Here is a 13,338-nt window from a genome sequence, read left to right as displayed (position 1 = left end):
ACAAGAATTATATACTCCACAGATTCTTTTTAGAAGAGGAGCCATAACAGACATCATTTCAAAGAAATATATGTATATATTCATATTCCATTTAATCAGAAAATTACGTACCCCCCAAAAAAAGCACAAATTATGTGCTTAGTATACTACATATAATGGGTTGGAGTCAAACTACCTGTGGAGTGAACCCTGTCCACAGGACTCTCTTGTGGGGAGAAGGAGCCTTCAGTTTTCCCCCAGTGGGAGCTTCCACTGATTCTCACTCCCTTCTGTGAACAGAGAGAGTCCTTTCTTTCGTGGAAGGGAAGGTCTGGATTAAACCCAATATATGCACATTTGCATAGTTTGAATAGGCATATAATTTCCATGCTTTCATTTAAACAATAATTGTATTAGACATATTGGAGCTTTGGGGTCATTTGTGTAGAACAGCAAGCTTGCCAAGCCTTTTTGTCAGCATGAGGAATTTGCTGAGATGTAGAACTTTCTGGAAAACCTTTTACAAGCTTTTTCATGCAGGTTGGGTGCCAGGAAGAGGTGAGTAAAAGGGTAGTACCAAAACACATGTCGCTTCTGAGAGCCATCCTTTCTAAAGAGTGACAAAGTAGCCAGCCAGAGACAAGATCCATGAGTGGCAAGGCCATTGAATTGGCTCTGTAGATGAAGTGGACTTTAGAACTGCAGGAGCTCACTGATACTTCATCACAGAACGTTGCCCCTTTATGTTTTGGTGTGCATTAGTATGTTTAAATCAGCCTTCCCCAACCTGGTGCCCTCCAGATGTCTGGACTACAACTCCTAGCATCCCTGACCTTTGGCCATGCTGGCTAGGAAGGTGCCACGCAAGAGAAGGCAGAATTAAATTATTTCCAATTTTGCCTATTTTCATACGCAGTATGGTTCTTTGCCACTTTGGCAAATTCTACATCTGAATTAATTTCTTAACAGATGTGTTTCTCTCTTTTCTACAATCTGGTTTCCTCCTCTACTCTTGATATATTCTCTAGTAGCACCCCAACATCGCACCAACCTGTCGTTTGGGTGGGTGACTGTATAAAGGTTCTTGCACCCAGCATCCCACTGCTGTGGATAAGAATCTACACATTCATTGCCAAAGTAGTTGTTGGGATGGACGAAAGTCCCTTACCTGTTCTCGAAGTTTGTTCTCGAAGTTTGCTTCGCGGTGGGGGGGAGGCGCTTCGGTTCTCCCCCCGAAGTTCAGGCGAGGGGGGGGAGGCACCCCATCCCTCGCCGGTGAAATTCAGGCCGGGTAGGAGCGCCCCATCTACCCGGCCGCGAAAAAAAAAGTAAAAAAAAACAACAACAACACACACCCGTAATAGGCTACGTAACGATTTACGTAGCCTATCACAGATAGATTTCCAAAGTCAGCCGTGACAGGCTACGTAAATCGTTACGTAGCCTATCACGGGTGTGGGGTTTTTTTTCTTACTTTACTTTTTTTTTTTGCAATGGCGGCGGTGGCGGCAGCCGGTCGGGAGACCGGCCGCTGCCCCCGCCGAACCGCCGCCGAACTAACGCCAGGGCCCGCCGCCGAGAGGGACATTCGGCCATGGTAAGTCCCATCCCGGGGGGAGTGGGGGGCTGGCGGAGAATTTCCCCACCAATTTCGGGGTGCCGAATGCGTTGGCATTCGGCCTCCCGAAGATTCGTGGAGAAATTTTCCGCCATCCCTAAGTAGATGTGCCATTAATTCCTCGAATGCAGTGAATGCACAGTGGGAGCCAGGGAGTAGAGAGGGAGAGTCTCTCCCCCTACACCACCCAGCCACGTTCCCAATGAAAATCAGCTCTCCGAAGCCGCTGTTTGTATAGGAAGGGAAGTGTCTCTGAAGCCCTTCCTCTCACTTTCCTGGAGTTTCTTAGGCCTTATTGTTGGGCTAATGCTCAGTCGTCGTGGGCGTGGAAATAGCTTTATCATTGTGTTGCTGCTGCCACTTGCTATTCACAGAGATTTGGTCAAGGTGTAAGAGGAAGTACAATACCGTTGCCATCATGATTCGTTGTGTGCCATTTTCATCTTAACGGAAACAGAATGACAATACTTACAAGCCTATTAATCTTGCACTTCCAGTTTCACTGTCAAGGTAGCGTTCACCTGAATTGCTGAGGCAGAAAATGTGGGGGACCACTTTTCACCTGGACAGTGTCCTAAAACTAAAAAATGGTTGGTCTTCTTTCTACTGGAAAGGCCTGGCCCACATTTAATGGTATATTTGTTCTAAGGTTTGTGTATGTTAACGGGCTAGAAAGAACGCATGAGCGACGAAGTATTATTAATTAAGAGCTGATCATTGCATAAATAGAGTGGTGAAAATGATTAAATCTGTTAATGAAATATAGCAGGGACTTCAGCTTTAATGAAATAGTGCAGTCTCCTATCTGCACAGTGCACTGATGGGAATTCTGTTGCAGTGAGTGTTGTAAACATGTTTTCTTTCTTTTTGACAGGTAATATTTGAGGCTGAAGTCTCAGATGGAAGAAATGGCTACATTGCCATTGATGACATCCAAGTTCTGAGTTACCCTTGTGGTAAGTAGTCATTAAGAGTCACATTTTTCTCTGTTTTTTTCAAGACAGGCTCAATATTGTCTGGCTGCTGTTTTCATCATTCAACTCTTGGTGTCCTCCCCCAACTTTTTCTTCTATAACATGTTAGAAAAGGAAAATGACATTATTGAAGTAATAATTTAATTTTGTTATCATTATTTAAATTCAGTGTTCCTCTCTTGTAGTTCACAAATGCGTAGCTTACAGCTAAGTGTGGACGTCTAACATTTTTGTTATTAGTTGAATTTCTAGCTCATCTTATTCCCAAGCCTCAGGAGGGCAGGCAACAGCATTAGAATCAACATTATCTAAAACTTATCAGTAAAGTACCTATCAAAATAGAAAAATTGCTCCATCCTTGCTTTACCACATTCCGTAACAGTCAGCCCACGTTGTCTTGTAGCAGCTGTGAAAAATGTCTACTCTCAGACATGGTCAACCATTTCTTTCCAGTGGGGTGAAATTTCACAGTTGTGGGCAACCATTATGAAGGTGTTTCTTCATGCCCCTGTAATATGAACTTGGCTTACAAATAATATATCCAGGATCCAGGATCTGCCTTCCATGAGAAGAAGGACTCTGTTCATGGAAGGCGCCTTCACCCAATTTTTAGAGATCCCCACTCCCTGCCACATCAAAACTCACCCCATTCAGAAGGGCCTCCTGACTCTCTCTGTAATATTTTTAGGGGGCTGGAGGGACTGCACTTTTTGTACCTCTGCTTTAGTTGGTTGGAACACATGGAGGAGAGTCAGCACATAGGCAGTAGGTTAGTGTGGGAGCAGGTGTTTTTTCATGTATCCAGTTCCCAATTCATGTAGGACTTCAAAGGTAAGCACCAGTTCTTTGACTTGTGCGCAGAAATTCACTGGGATCCAGTGAACGTCATTAAGTACTTTTAAAATGTGTTCCCACAGACTGTTCAAGTTAGTAGCCCAGTGGCCATATTTTGAACTACAGTTTCCAGGCAGTTTTCAAAGGTAGCCCAATTTTAGCCAACTGTGCTTGAAGATGTAAAGCAATAATTTATTTAATCTTTTGAAAAAAAGAAGTTGGAGACAGGCCAGGGACTGATGAGTGAACCAGCGTCCAGATTTTATTATGCTAACCATGGATGGAATAATTGCAATCTTGATATGATATAGCAACCCCACTTTCTTTCTAATGCAGCATTGATGACTCAGTGAGTGGATGTCTCAACCAGCTTCTCCCATTTACCCTTTTATCAGCAAGGATGGCCATAGTTTCAGATCATGGTCAACAGCCCTCCATTACAAGATGTATAGGACTATTAACATTACCCTTGATTCTAATAATGACTATGTGAGTCTTTTTGTTTTTCAGTATTATGGAAGTGTTTAATGGCAAATGGAATAGAGCTGAATGAATCTGCTCTACTTGCTAAGGCTAAACTAAGCTATCCTTGATACTTAGCCTATTCCCAGGTAATTTAGGAGGGTAATGTGTGAGAACTATGTAGCATCTCTCTCAACTACTGCCACCGCCTTTTTCACCCCTAATATTTCACACGGATGATTTTGTCACTGAGCTTTCCTAATGCAGTTAGCATGAAATGAGTTGTCAGTGGGTCAAATGTTGCTGTATTTAGTGGTGCAGGTGATATTTACTGACAGGGAATTCTACGTTGCACTGGGTCACACTATATATGGCTAATTAAATCTGACTCTTTATGTTGTTAATGCAGTGGTTTCACATTGCAATGGTTTCACACAAAATGTAATGGAAATTCGCTCAAGAGTTTTGGGGCTTCTTTTGAGTTTTTTCATGCTTTTATGCTTTGGTTTATTATAAATCACTATAATGTATGTTTGACAAGCTTTAGCGGAGTTTGGTAAGAAAGGAAAGATCAAGACTGTTTTGTTCACGCTACATAAGTTGGAACAATTATTTTCTTTCATGTAAAGATTAGTTTTTTTCTAAAGGTTGCAGTAATGTGCATCTTTGGGGAGAAATACATGGGCTTTTGTGTCTGTGAGCACTTTTTGTAACTTTTCTTTTCCCCACCCACGCAGATAAATCTCCTCATTTCTTGAGGCTGGGGGATGTGGAGGTCAACGCAGGCCAGAATGCTACATTTCAGTGCATTGCTACAGGGAGGGATGCAGTGAATAACAAGTTATGGCTGCAGGTAAGGCTAACGCATTCTGTTGCATTTGTTGGCATATTCTTGTAAAAACAAAAATGTTTCAGTTTTTCTGTGTTCTTCCAGAACAAATTACATGACTGAAAAACGTTTTCAATTTTTTAAAGTTTTTATTAGTTTTGTTTCCCATTAGGACAGGATTGCCATAATGAGCATTTACATGTAGTTACTCCCATCCTCTTCTTCCCACATTATTAGTCTGCTGTTACCCCTCCTGCAGTATGGCAAACATGAAGTCCTGTTCACAACTGCAGAACAGGATAGAGGAAAGGACTAGGGGAAAAGTGGGTCTGAGCAAACATAGCTACCCTCTTTCTAACCGTATCAGTGTATTTATATATAAATGCTCATTCTGTGGATGGCAGGCTGGTAACTTCATGTTGGAGATATCAGTTTAACATATCATTTGCATATGCACATTCAGAAAACTGAGTGAATAATGTAATGACATGCGATTTGACTTGTGGATGAGGGCAAGGGCACACATGTGCGTCCATAACTCCAACACTACAAGATGTAGGTTTACTTTGCACATGTGAAATAATCACCACAAACCTTTGATATCACAGAACAATGTAGGCAATTCACACATGCAGCCCAGTCACTTGATTAGGTCTACATGGTCGCTGTACATTCCCATATGAACAAAGGCTGAGGATGCAATCCTATGTAGATTGTTGGCAGCCTCCGAACTCAGAGACTGATGACTATCCAACGCAGAGCGGGAGGACAGCAGTGGCTCCATGCTCCAGCCACCCTGCATTTCTGCTAGATGGACCATTTCCCCCGTCTGGCAGCAGCACATGGGAAGAGGAGGGAAGTTGGCTGGGGTGAGCATAGGATTAAGTGTAAAGCAGCTTCCTCAGTCTCCTCCCCTCCCTGCCCCGGGACCGCTCCCTTTCCTCTGTCTTCATAGCCAGGAAACCAACCAACCCTATGACACACACACACACCGACGCTGTCTAGGGGACATAGGATTGTGCTCCCTGTCACTTTAGTGGAAGCTACAGTAAGGGATGTATGAAAGTCACTTACCTTTTTGTGAATTGTGTTCGCGGTGGGGGGGGAGGCGCTCCGTCCCTCCCCCCAGAATCCTTGACGGGGGGGAGGCGATCCAGTCCTCCCGCCCGGAATCCTGCCCGGCTGGCTCTGCTCCACGGCGGCTCCGCGGAGCAGCCGGCCAGGGCCGTCCACAGCTGGAGTTCCGGCTGTGGACTGGCTGGTGCAGACGCAAATGGTGGCCGCCATAGCGGCCGCCATTTTCATCCAGCCAGGCTGCCGTGATAGGGTACGTAAGTCTTTACGTAGCCTATCACGGCTGGGCAAAAAAAAAAAAAGACGTACGCAAATGGCGGCTGCTACAGCGGCTGCCATTTGCGTTCCCTATTTTTCACCATTTTTACGGCTAATTACGGTGAAAAAAAGGAGAACACAAATAGTGTAGTGGGCGCTATTTGTGTTCCTTTTTTCCCGCCATTTTAGCCTACGTAAATATTTACGTAAGCTATTACGGCGAAAAAAAAAGGAATGCAAATAGCGCCCACTACGTTATTCGTGTTCCCCTTTTTTTTGCCGTAATAGCCTACATAAATATTTACATAGGCTAAAATGGTGAAAAATAGGGAACGCAAATGGCGGCCGCCATAGCGGCCGCCATTTGCATACGCCGTTTTTTGTGGGGGGGGTTTGCTTGGCTTGCCATGATAGGCTACCTAAAGACTTATGTAGCCTATCACAGCAAAGACCAGGATGCAAATGGCGGCCGCGGCAGCCGGTCGAAAGACCAGCCACCGCCACTGTCCGGAACATCCGCCCCAGGTAAGCCTTGTCCCTGGGGGAATCCGCGGAGGGGGGGCAGGCCATTCCGCCACAGATTTCGGGGGGCCAAATGCCAGTGCATTCGGCCTCACTGAAATCCGTGGTGGAATTCTCCGCCATCCCTAGCTACAGTGATCCAGTTTTTATTTGGTCATGTTTCCCGCTGTTTGTGGGCACTGTGTTGTGTGGGCTGTGGCTCAGTGGCAGAGCACATGCTTTGCATGCAGAAGGTGCCAAGTTCAATTCCGGGCATCTCCAGGTAGGGCTGGAAAAAGTCCTGCCTGAAAACCTGGACAGCTGTTGCCAGTCAGCGTCCACAATACTGGGCTACATGAACCAATGGTCTGACTCGGTGTAAGGCAGCTTTCTGATGTTCCTATCTGTGATATCTTGGTTGTATTAGCTATTTTCATACAACCAGGTTATTATATGAATTTGCTGTTCATAATCATAATCAATTAACACAGCTTTGTTAATTGATTATACATAATCAGTTAGCACAGCTTTGAGTTTTTATTTCAGAACATGCACATAGTTGCCTTATTTAGAAATATGTTTTCTTTGTTAGCAACAGGGTTTAGACTTAAACAAATGGAGAAAATATGGCCAAAGAGAGAGTTGTTATTAAGTTATAAAGCTTGCACTTGAAAATCAACTGGTCATGTGTCTGTGATTTCTGTTTGTTTTTTTCAAAAAAACCCAAACACCCTACATGGCTCCTGTTGATTGTATGCTAAACTTTGTTTTTAAATAACTATGTTATTTTAAGATGCATCTATGTCAATAATTCCAAATTTTAGGCACGATGAAATATAATAACATTTGTTAGTAATGTGTAAAAGGAAATGAAAAATTAAGGTTTTGCTTCGGTGTGATAACTCAAATTACGCAATTTCAAAGACTAACTGTAGTTTTATTTTACTTTATATGGCCAGTTTAGTAAACAGATGCCATATCACCAGGATTTATTCACATCATAAGAATTTCTATTGAACAGGGAATATTTTTTTTTAAAAAACAACCTTAAACACAAAGAACTCATTATAAAGAAGCAGACTACGCTGAGTGCCAAAGTGAACACAGTTTAAAAGACACTGGATGATTGTCACAGATAAGGCCACAGATAAGGTAAAAGTACTAATGTTAGCCACCATGTTCAACCCAAATAATTGCTGGATCAGACCTTGTAAAAAAGAGCCAACTGGAATGTTTCCATACCACTCAGTCGTCCATATCAGAGAGCGGACAGATAATTTTAACTGTTTCTCTCTAGGGAAGATGGTTAACAGCCGAAACTGATTAGCAAACATATGTTTTGTTGTGCCTAAAGTACACAATTTAATATTGTGCTTATCCTTTTGTTAAAAACAACAAATATATTTTATGTTAAAAAATTCTACTCATCAAGAGAGTTTACAAAATAAAACACAACAATTTTCATAAAGCAGTACACACTAACAGTAAGAATAAAATGATTGTTCTGACACATAATCCTAAAGACCACAGCCAAAAGTCAGTATAGCATAATAACACCAGCAAACTCAGCTAACCCTCAAAACCAGATGGAAAAGAACTGTTTTAATGAGATTCCTAAAAGCTCTGCTGAATCCAGCTCGGGGTTCTTTCATGTGAGGATGTTCTACATGGAAAATGAAACCATAGAGGGGCTGTACACATGACATTCCTCATGCTTTCACTGAACGCAAGAGGAGGGAGAAGGAATATTCTTGCAAAATCCGAAGCTGATGGGTCTGCTTACCAAGCCCCTCTGGCAGCCTGTCATACTATGTTAATGAAAAAGGGCCCTGTGCATGCACAGCCCTTTCTCATTCATGTTGAACGTGTGACTGCTGGGGGTGGGGCAGCATAGACAGCATATGGGTCAGCATTTGGGAGTAGGGCCAGTGGGTGGAAAATTGCTGCATACCTCACATGTTTGAACCTGTGGGTCATGTGTATAGCCCTAGTAAAGTCATGTGCATAGAACTAGTAAAGGCTATGTTGTTGTTGTTCAGTCGTTAAGTCGTGTCCGACTCTTCGTGACCCCATGGACCATAGCACGCCAGGCCTTCCTGTCCTCCGCTCCCTCCCGGAGTGTGCTCAACTTCATATTCATTGCATCGGTGATGCTATCTAGCCATCTCATCCTCTGCCGTCCCCTTCTCCTTTTGCCTTCAGTCTTTCCCAGCATCAGGGTCTTTTCCAGTGAATTTTCTCTTCGCATTAGGTGGCCAAAATATTTGAGCTTCAGCTTCAGTATCTGTCCTTCCAATGAGCACTCAGGGTTGATTTCCTTTAGGATTGACTGATTTGACCTCCTTGCAGTCCAGGGGTCTCGTAAGAGTCTTCTCCAGCACCACAGTTCGAAAGCATCACTTCTTCGGCGCTCAGCCTTCCTTATAGTCCAGCTCTCACAGCCATACATTACTACTGGGAAAACCATAGCTTTGATTAGACGGACCTTTGTCGGCAAGGTGATGTCTCTGCTTCTTACTATGCTGTCTAGGTTTGCCATAGCCTTCCTCCCAAGGAGCAAGCGTCTTTTAATTTCATGGCTGCAGTCACTGCCTGCGGTGATCTTGGAGCCCAAGAAAATAAAATCTGTCACTGCTTCCATTTCTTCCCCTTCTATATGCCAGGAAGTGATGGGGCCAGATGCCATGATCTTGGTTTTTTTAATGTTGAGTTTCAAACCAGCTTTTGCACTCTCCACTTTCACCCTCAACAAGAGGCTCTTTAGATCTTCTTCGCTTTCTGCCATTAGGGTGGTATCGTCTGCGTATCTGAGGTTGTTGATAATTCTCCCGGAAATCTTAATTCCGACCTGTGATTCATCCAACCCGGCGTTTCTCATGATGTACTCCGCATATAAGTTAAATAAACAGGGCGACAATATGCAGCCTTGTCGTACTCCTTTCCCAATTTTGAACCACTCGGTTGTTCCATGTCTGGTTCTTACTGTTGCTTCTTGGCCCTCGTACAGGTTTCTCAGGAGACAGGTAAGGTGGTCTGGTACTCCCATCTCTTTAAGAATTTGCTACAGTTTGTTGTGATCCACACAATCAAAGGCTTTAGCATAGTCAATGAAGCAGAAATAGACGTTTTTCTGGAATTCTGTTGCTTTCTCCATGATGCAGCGAATGTTGGCAATTTGATCTCTAGTTCCTCTGCCTCTTCGAAACCCAGCTTGTACTTCCGGTAGTTCTCGGTTCACATGCTTCTGAAGCCTAGCTTGTAGGATTTTGAGCATAACCTTGCTGCCATGTGAAATGAGCGCAATTGTGTGGTAGTTTGAACACTCTTTGGCGTTGCCCTTCTTTGGAATTGGAATGTAAACTGACCTTTTCCAGTCTTGTGGCCACTGTTGAGTGTTCCAAATTTGTTGTCATATTGAGTGCGGCACTTTAACAGCATCATCTTTTAGGATTTTAAATAGCTCAGCTGGAAGACTGTCATCTCCGCTAGCTTTGTTGTTAGTAATGCTTCCTAAGGCCCACTTGAGTTCACTCTCTAGGATGTCTGGCTCAAGTTCAGTGACCACACTGTCATGGCTATCAGGGACATTAAGATCTTTCCTGTATAGTTCTTCTGTGTATTCTTTCCACCTCTTCTTAATCTCATCTGCTTCTGTTAGGTCCCTTCCTTCTTTGTCCTTTATCATGCCCGTCTTTGCACAAAACGTTCCCTTGAGATCTCTGATTTTCTTGAAGACATCTCTAGTCTTTTCCATTCTATTGTTTTCCTCAATTTCATTGCATTGTTCATTTAAGAAGGCCTTCTTGTTTCTCCTTGCTATTTTCTGGAACTCTGCATTCAGTTGGGTATATCTTCCCCTTTCTCCCTTGCTTTTCACTTCCCTTCTTTCCTCAGCTACTTGTAAAGCCTCATCAGACAGCCACTTGGCTTTCTTGCATTTCTTTTTCTTTGGGATGGATTTCGTTGCTGCCTCCTGAACAATGTTACGGACCTCCGTCCATAGTTCCTCAGGCACTCTGTCTATCAGGACTAATCCCTGAAATCTATTCCTCACCTCCACTGTATATTCATAAGGGATATGATTTAGGTCATACCTGAATGGTTTCGTGGTTTTCCCTATGTTCTTCAATTTAAGCTGAAATTTTGCAATAAGAAGCTCATGATCTGAGCCACAGTCAGCGCCAGGTCTTGTTTTTACTGACTGTATAGAGCTTCTCCATCTTTGGCTGCAAAGTACATAATCAATCTGATTTCGATATTGACCATCTGGTGATGTCCATGTGTAGAGTCGCCTCTTGTGCTGTTGGAAAAGAGTGTTTGCTATGATCAGCGTATTCTCTTGGCAAAACTCTATTAGCCTTTGTCGTGCTTCATTTTGTACACCAAGGCCATGCTTGCCTGCTATCCCGGTGTTTTCGTGACTTCCTACTTTAGCATTCCAATCCCCTATGATGAAGAGGACATCTTGTTTTGGTGTTCGTTCTAGAAGGTGTTGTAGGTCTTCAAAGAACCGATCAACCTCAGCTTCTTCGGCCTCAGTGGTTGGGGCATAGACTTGAATTACTGTGATGCTGAATGGTTTGCCTTGGATTCGTACTGAGGTCATTCTATCGTTTTTGAGATTGTACCCCAGTACTGCTTTTCCCACCCTTTTATTGACTATAAGTGCTACTCCATTTCTTCTAAGGGATTCTTGCCCACAGTAGTAGATATAATGGTCACCTGAATTAAATTCACCCATGCCTGTCCAGTATAGTTCGCTGATTCCCAAGATGTCGATGTTCAATCTTGCCATCTCATGTTTGACCACCTCCAGCTTACCTTGATTCATTGATCTGACATTCCAGGTTCCTAAACAATATTGTTCTTTACAGCATCGGATTTTCTTTTCACCACCAGACACATCCACAGCTGAGTGTCCTTTCGGCTTTGGCCCAGCCGCTTCACTCTTTCTGGCGCTACTTGGAAATTCCCTCTGCTCTTCCCCAGTAGTATATTGGACACCTTCCGACCTGAGGGGCTCACCTTCTGGCATCCTATCTTTTAGCCTTGTGATACGTTCCATGGGGTTTTCTTGGCAAGAATACTGGAGTGGATTGCCATTTCCTTCTCCAGTGGACCACATTTTGTCAGAACTCTCCACCGTGACCTGTCCATCTTGGGTGGCTCTGCACGGCATAGCTTATGGCTTCACTGAGTTACGCAAGCCCCTTCGCCACAACAAGGCAGTGATCCATGAAGGGGAGTAAAGGCTATGCTTTAAGGCAAATGTGTCCAAATATGGACACATTTAATCCATAAGGGAATGTACAGCAAAGCCTCCATGAATGATTACAGCATATGGGAAGGTTTAATAAAATCCTTTGAACATGTTTGAACATGCAGAAGACTTTGCTGGTCAATTAAATTACAACTTCCCATATAATAATTGGTTAAAGTGCTCTTCTATCTTGCAGCCCGTATTTCTCCATATTCTATAGCTTTCAATTTATAAACAGTAATTTAAAATTTTCCTTGGAACAAATCTGTAAAGTTTTTTTTTAATGTGCACAATTCTTGTTCACCTTTCTTTTAAAACAGAGATGGGGAACCCCCAGCCCACAAAAGTTCGCTGCTGGGTCTTTGAAGTTTCAATGCCTTTACATTTTAGAATTGAGCTGTACTTCGCATGCCCAAAAGCTGGTGCATCGGGGCTTAGTCCTGAATAGGGCTATTCATGGAGTTGGCATGTGCCTTGTATGCTTGGTGGAAAAATGTCCAGATTGGCATGCATGAAATCCCTACTCATTCTGTCCTTGGTTCCACTCCCTGTGCCCTTAGCCCTGCCCACTGCTGGAAAGTGGCCTTGGAGAGCTTTCCTTAATTGAAATTCCACTCCTAGCTCAAAGAAGGTTCACAGCCCTATCTTAAAGGTAGTGTAAATGTATATAGTATGGAAATTTATGTCTTGGAGGTGGGGTAGGAGTGTGTGTGAATCCACGTTGGACAAAATAGCAAAATGCAGAAATATATGTCATCCATGTAGCGAGGAGGAAAACCATTAGCAGAATACTATACTATTCAGACGTTTGCAGTCAGAAATATGCTCTTTGCCCCTCCTCCTTGCAGGACAGAAGGGGAAGGCAGAGCACTTTGGCATCTTCACTCCAGTGGGGAGGTGAAAGAAAAGAACAGGCAAGCTTGCATGGTTGGTGTGAAAGGCAAGCAGACCCAGTTATGTTAGCCTGGCTCCTCCCCCACCCCCCACTTCCTCAGTCACTGTGCTGTGATGTATGCACAGTATGGGAATCCTGCTGGTTGTCAAATTTGGGACCGCTTAGGAAATTTTTGCCCTCTGGACCCTCTGGTGCTTTTCTTTTTACCTCTGCCACACTGGCCTGGGGTCAGGGCAGTTAGGTCACAGGAGGGCCTAGCTCTTTAAACTTCAGGCAGGTGCTGTGTTGTTAAGAGTTAAAAAGAGAACAAAATCAATTTGGTGAGCACCCTGTAGCAGCTTTTAAGATGAAGGGAGACATCCTCGGACCTAACCATCAAAGCTGTGAGGTTTGAGGGGATAAGGACAGGAGCTGTTCTTGAGACCTGACCAACCCACCCACGCAAAGGTGTCATGCCTGAGGTGGTGATGCTGGTAACATGGACAGAGCCACAGTGCCTTAAACAAATAGAGACCCATGTTGTAGCTAGTACCTAGCATGGATAGGGCGGCCACTTCTGAATAGCCAAAGAAGAGGAAATGCATTACCAAAAGAGGACAGTGAATTGCATATTATCTGCATATGCTGATTTACCTGTATAGATACAAATTTAGA

General features: G+C 43.6%; 1 protein-coding gene across 2 annotated transcripts in view; it reads left to right on the top strand.

The window, feature by feature from the left end:
- The window catches only part of PTPRK (protein tyrosine phosphatase receptor type K), a 516,066-nt gene that overhangs the window by 247,740 nt on the left and 254,988 nt on the right, over positions 1-13,338 (top strand). For both annotated transcript variants that reach the window (XM_084827484.1, XM_084827485.1), the window contains exons 4-5: positions 2,472-2,553; positions 4,605-4,720. In XM_084827484.1, coding sequence (XP_084683610.1) covers positions 2,472-2,553; positions 4,605-4,720 — 198 coding nt within the window. The remainder of the gene's footprint in view (positions 1-2,471; positions 2,554-4,604; positions 4,721-13,338) is intronic.

Source organism: Heloderma suspectum, chromosome 1, assembly GCF_057233095.1.
Source record: "Heloderma suspectum isolate Gila_16-S chromosome 1, 16-S_ref, whole genome shotgun sequence".
In the NCBI taxonomy this organism is placed as follows: Eukaryota; Metazoa; Chordata; class Lepidosauria; order Squamata; family Helodermatidae; genus Heloderma; species Heloderma suspectum.
This window is presented reverse-complemented; position numbering and strand designations above follow the sequence as displayed.